This window comes from Olea europaea, chromosome 1, assembly GCF_002742605.1.
Source record: "Olea europaea var. sylvestris chromosome 1, O_europaea_v1, whole genome shotgun sequence".
Taxonomy (NCBI): domain Eukaryota; kingdom Viridiplantae; phylum Streptophyta; class Magnoliopsida; order Lamiales; family Oleaceae; genus Olea; species Olea europaea.
The window spans coordinates 2,964,276-2,970,796 of NC_036237.1; the positions used below are offsets into that span (position 1 = coordinate 2,964,276).

Consider the following 6,521-nt stretch of genomic DNA (forward strand, 5'->3'; position numbering starts at 1 on the left):
TCAAGGTACGTTGGGGTAAGTCGAAACACTCTTTGTTCTGATACAACACAGTATTTTATTTCAACAAAACAACAATTAATTATGGATTTGCAAAAATATGGGAGTGTCATATCTTTAACTTCAGATATATGGGAAGAGAATAATAAAAGAGCTTATATAGCTGCAACTGCACATTATATAGACTCACTTTGGTGCATGCATGAAAAAATTATTACTTTTAGAATTATTGAGTTTTCTTACAACGCTAATAATATATTTAATGCTATTATTAGTATTGTTAGAGAATATCATTGCGAAAGTAAAATTCGTTCATTTACTTTCGATAATGCTAATGTTAATAAAGTAGTTGCTGAAAAATTGTATAGGGTACTACAACCTGATTTTGGTGGATATTTGTTTCATATTCTTTGTGTATGTCATATTTTGAATTTAATTGTCCAAGATGGGTTAAAATATATAAAGGATGAACTTCAAAATATTAGGAATGCACTAATATATTTCACAATCTCTCCAAGTAGAAAACAAGTATTTGAGGATTATTGTGCCGAAATAGGAGTGCAAAATACTAAAATATTTGTTAGCGACGTAGGTCATAGGTGGAACTCTGCTTACTTGTTATTAAAGTCATGTGAAGGTTTTGAACATTTAATAACTGACTTTTATAACAATAGACATGTTAGAAGTGATGACGAGGGTATGTTGACTGAACGTGATTGGTATTTAGCTTTAAAAGTTAAAAAAATTTTGACATCTTTTTATGAAATCATTAAGATTTTATCGGGCGTTTACTATCCCACTGGCTGCATGGTGCTTGAACATCTTTATATAATTGTAAGAACATTTCATAAATACAGAAATGACCCTGATTTTAGTGAAATTATAATTGTTATGGAATTAAAATTTAGAAAATATTGAGAAGATTTGCCTATGTTATTTCATTTAGCATGCGTGATGGACCCCCAATATAATTTATCGGGAATTAAATATATAATTGATCAAATTTCAAATGCCTTAACATTTGATACACCTATCACATATAGAAATTTAGAGCAAGCATTATGTGAAATGTATGAATTATATGTGAACGAATGGATACCAATATTAGTCGGGTACCATCTGCACCTACTCCTTCCACTGAAATTGAAGAAGAAGATGCGAAAATATTTAATTTATTTCAAGAGATTAATTCGTATAGATTTGATTTATCTGCAATGTGTTCATCTACTACCACTACCACTGCCATGTCATCACTATCTGTATCTCATTCTCATCATACATCTACAGGCTCAAGACATAATGCATTGCCTGCTAAATTAATTGATTATTTCAATCAGAATACGCCAACAGATAAAACAATTAAAAAAAGTTCAGGCGAAGTAATTGAATTCTGGCGAAGGTATGAACGACGTTGGCCAGTTATATCTGCTATTGCAAAAGATCTACTGACACCTCCGGTTAGCACTGTTGCTTCGGAGTCTGCTTTTAGTGCAGGTAAAAGAGTTTTGAGCGAGGTCAGGAGCCGACTGAAAGAAAATATTGTAGAAGCGTTAATGTGCGTTAAAAATTGACAGGACGCTCATTTTCGACTACAAGATAAATATGCCGAAATTGCATGTCATCAAATAAGTGATATTTGATTTAATTATATTGATAAAACTTTTCTTTTCTTATCGTTACTTTTAATTTTCTTTAAAAAATTATACACGCTATAAAAAATTGTTCGTGTATAATTTTTAACTCCGCCTACTGAAAATTTAAGTAGCCGGTCCCAAGCCAGGATAAATGAGGAGGGTTTATATTTTATCTATTTTAAAAAGAAAAATAAAAAAATAAAGTTTTCTTATTTATTTTTTCTATCTCTTTTAGTTAAAAAAAAATTACTTTTTTATTTTTCAAATTACCTATTTGTTCTAAAAATAAAAAAATAAAAACGACGTCTACTCGCGAGCCGCGATCTCGTGGGCCGAGCCAAGCTCGCCCTTTTTTGGACGAGCCGAGCTCGGCTCGTGGTCTTGTGGTTTCATGGTCAGCTCGGCCCATTGACATCCCTAGTTGAGATAGGGACTATAAGAGGTATTTGTGTAATTTTCGTAAATGAATGAATATATTTGAAATTGTTATAATCCTCGTTGAGATATATATCCATTATTCAAATATTGAAATAATGAAAGTTTGTGTATTTTTTGGAAAAGAAAAGGGTACCTTTGAAATTATTAGAAACTTAATGTAAGTACGTAATTATCCTAAAATTTAAATAATTTTAGTTGGTTGGGGGTACGGCTGCTTCATCCACGATGTTAGAAAGGTACAAATTATTAATATATTTCATATGAATATAATCTCAACTGACTATTCTTGTTGGACGCAAGCAAATTGTTGTGATTTAATTTTATTAATTCTCATATTTTTAATTTACAAGTGTTGTGCAGTATAGGTCCATTTTAACTTAATCAAAAGAGCTCATAACTTTGACTTAAGATCCCATCGATTCTGATCAAAGTCGGACTATAAGAAACATTATATGAAAACATCAGAGAAAGTGCTTCTTGTTGATGGTAGCACCGCTCTAATGGACCTAGTAGGACGACGACATGATGGTGTATGGTGTAGGCCTACGGCCAAGTTTTCATGATGACTCCGTGTAATTGAACTCTAGCCAATCAAATCCTATGAGGTGGGCAGTGTCACGTAGTCCTATGTTGGACATCGTAGCTTGACAAGATTAGGGTGTGACTATAGGAAGGTAATAAAGGCAACTAAAAATGATTGAACTGAGAAATATTTTAATACTATAATACAAAGTTCAACAATATTACGTTTTTATATGCTTTGCTGAAATTCTAACAAAATCATATCATTAATTTATAAAAATTAATATAAATTGATCAAAGAGTGTCACGTCAATTTTTGTATTCAACAAGATGCAAAAAATTTTAATAAATCATTGGAAGAAAAAAAAGAAAGACTGGCAACTAACTTCCCCTGGTAATCGGGACGGATCTAATTGTTGAACGAATCGTCGCTTATTAAAAAGCTATTGAAAGTATCGTCGCTAATTAATTAAAATGAAAGAGTGTTGATTATCATCTCCCAATTTCTACAGCAGTTTCTGTTGAAACGGATGGATCCTCCCTGTATACAGAAAGAAGATTCCTAGAAAATTAAGGAAATAACATACAGATAAAACTAAAGAATTAAAATCTTGAAAATTCTGCTTTTATATATACAAACAGTATCCCAAATTGTTACCCTCGCCGGATTTCCGGCCATAATCCTCGGAAATTAACATCCTCATGTTGATTTCAATTCAATATCTCTCACAAAAGGATGTGATAACAACTGGGTTGCACTCCATCTTTTACTGGAATCCTTCTGCAAGCAACACTGAATGAAATTCTTGAAAATTTCCGATGCACTTTCCGGCAAGCTCGGTGGTTCGTCGAAACATATCGCACACATAAGTGTAGCCCAGTCAGGTCTTTGCCCCTCCAGCAAGTATGGAAAATGGCCCATGAATAGTTCCAGTAGAGTCAATCCTAAGCTCCATATATCACCGGCGTACCCGTTGTAATTGCCCCCGTATGTATCCGGGTCGAATCTTTCCGGACTCATATAAGCGCAGGTTCCAACGTAAGAATTGCAGGGATCCAATGTTCGGTGCATGATTTTACTGACTCCAAAATCAGAAATTTTCACTTCAATTTTATTGTTTACTAATATATTTGAAGGCTTCAAATCTCTGTGAATGATCTTGTGGGAGTGCAAATATTCAAGCCCACTTAAAACCTGGAAGCAGATCCTGGAAAGAAGTTGCTCGGAGAATTTGGTGCCGTTTTTCATTAGGGTCTCGAGGGTGCCCATGTCCATGTACTGCATGCAGATTGCTATATCGCCGCCGGGAATATCGTAGACGCCGTGACACCTGATGACGTACGGGGAATCTGTTCGGCGGAGGATGGAAACTTCACGAAGGATCTGGCGGCGGATTGCGGTGTCGCTATCTTCATGAACAACTTTCAATGCATAAATAGCTGAAGTGTGTTTGTGGCGGACTTTGTAGACAGTACCGCCGTTTCCGTGGCCCAAGACATGAAGTTTTTCGAGGTCAGCGGCAGTGATGGTGGTGGTGGAGGAGGAGGAATTAGTGGTGGTGATGGTGGAGGGTGGGAGGGGTAAGGGGAAGCGAGGGCGGCGCTCGGAGTTTTCCGGCAAAGGGAGGCGGAGGTTAAGCTGGCGGCGTTCACGGACGAGGGCCATCAGAGTTTAGCGTAGATCGGATTATTTTGGATTAGATTTTTCTTGAAGAAATTGTTGGTTTGTATATATAAGTAGGAATGATGAAGCACGTGTGATCGTGGGACGAAGGTGTGAGGATATGGAGGTGGGTCCTACCTTGCATTGCATAAGATTTTTATCACACGTAATCTAAAACCCACTTCGTATTTACGATCATATTAGAGGAAAAATGCACCACTACCCTCCAAAGTTGGACATGTGAAGACTGAAGACACTTCGGCCCATTTGATTGCACGAAAATTTTTAGGGATTTGGAATTTGAATTCCAACTTTCATTTTTGGTCTATTTAATTGATAAAATTTTCGAGGGAATTGATTTTTCATGAATTTTTAGATACAACGCCTTAAAGTGTTATTTTCCACATTTTATTTCCTAGGGGTAGGCGGTTTTTGAATTTCCACCTTTTTTTTTTTTTGCTTTTTGTTTTTTTTTTAATTGTTGGCAATGTGAACAAATTTTAGGAACATTTGTAAAAGAGGATATCCTTGAAATTGACAATTTTCATGTAAAACAAAGCCAAACGAACATCAAAATATAGATGATTTTTTGATAGTTTTTTTTTCCTTTTTTTTTGACAATGGAAACAAATTCTAGGACCAATAGTAGAAGTGGATATTCCTTAAATTGACAGTTTCCATGTAAAACAAAGCCAGACGAACACCAAAAAATACTTTTATTTCAACATTTTTCACGTGAAAAATTATACCAATTAAACACAATAATTTACAATTTTCAGGAAAACAATTTCTAAGTAATTCAATTATCTGAAATTCATTTTCTTTCCATCAAAATTCCATCTTCGCAATCAAACAAGGCCTTCATGATTAATTAGAAATTTGTATGAGTTTCTTAGTACCGTTGGGACAATATTTTAAAGGATCGAAAGCACAATTTCTCATAAATTATGATAAACGGAATACGTTGCGCTTGTTTAATAAAATTTTAAAATTTTTAACTGATTGAATTTCAATTTTAACTACACATTTCATGAGACCTATAAATTTAATTAACTTATCGATCATATATTTTATAAAATTTATCAAAATCTGTTTTTTATGTAACTCACATAAATCAAATAATATGTTTGTCATTCTACAATATACTTTCCAACACCGTATTTTATATTCACATTAAGTTTGTCTCGTACGAAATACTGAACAAGACCAAGTACCCATACAATAAACAAATTTTCGATCATCCATTTTCTTTTCAAAAAATGGGGCCAAACGAGGGCTTAATGTAATCTTTGTAGGGGGTCCAATGATTATCTAATGATTCACCTAGTTGATCAAGTGGACATTTTAATATGTTGTAGTGACATGCAAGTTGTCATGGGCTACCTTGATTTGAAGGCAATTTCTTGGTTGGTTCTTGGTTTCATTATCAATGAAATAATCGAGAGAAAATGTCTTTCTTTGGAGTTTTAAACAATTACTTAAAAAAAAAAGAAAAAAAAGAAAAAGGATTCCATGTGTCGTGCATTTAGAATATTTATCGTTCTGGTATATGCTCTTGTCCACTTCTAAACTACCTACAGCAAGCACATTTATAAGATTGCTAAATTGCACTATTGTTACTAATTTTTGCAGAATAAAAATGAAATAAAGAGTGATTTAGTACATTTTTAACTATGTAGCTGATGTTGTTTTAAAATAAATAAATTATGTAGCGGATACATTAAGTATTTTTTCAAATTATATCGTAAATCATTGTAAAGATATATTCTACAAGGCGTATATTATAGATATAAAAAGTTGGATACTCTGAGCTCATTTCACATTCTTGGAATTTTTTCCCTCTCAAAATCAGTATAATATACGTGGTATGTGATCTTAATTATCTATCTCTAGATTTTCTTCGAAATATTTACAAGTTATATAATAGAAAAGTTGCTCTAAAATGGTTTCTACAATCATTTTATTTAAATCAAGTATTGAACATACCCGTTTATGCACAAAATATATTAAGCCCATGTTTGGTAAAAATTAAAATCTAAATTTAATCAAAATTAAAGTTAACAATTAATTTTAACTACATATTTTATGGGGTCTATAACTATTCAACCATACATTTCATCAACTTTTATAAAAAATCTACTAAAATTTGAATTTAATCCCCATCAACCATAGGCTTATATTTCAATTAGGGCTGGACAAATCTCCCGAACCAATCGAACCGAACTAAACCGAACCCGACGGTTCTTGTCAAATTAAATACCCGAACG

At 33.3% G+C, this 6,521-nt stretch overlaps 1 protein-coding gene across 1 annotated transcript; it reads right to left on the minus strand.

Moving 5' to 3' along the window:
* Positions 1 to 3,037: 3,037 nt before the first annotated feature.
* Positions 3,038 to 4,300, minus strand: LOC111372228 (mitogen-activated protein kinase kinase 9-like). The gene has a single exon (XM_022994496.1). It carries the CDS (start codon positions 4,255 to 4,257, stop codon positions 3,292 to 3,294), a length of 966 nt encoding a protein of 321 aa, XP_022850264.1. The 5' UTR covers positions 4,258 to 4,300; the 3' UTR covers positions 3,038 to 3,291.
* Positions 4,301 to 6,521: the final 2,221 nt, after the last annotated feature.

Bases quoted from the DNA above. Each gene is read 5' to 3' on its own strand.
- LOC111372228 (XM_022994496.1), bottom strand. From the start codon at position 4,257: ATGGCCCTCGTCCGTGAACGCCGCCAGCTTAACCTCCGCCTCCCTTTG.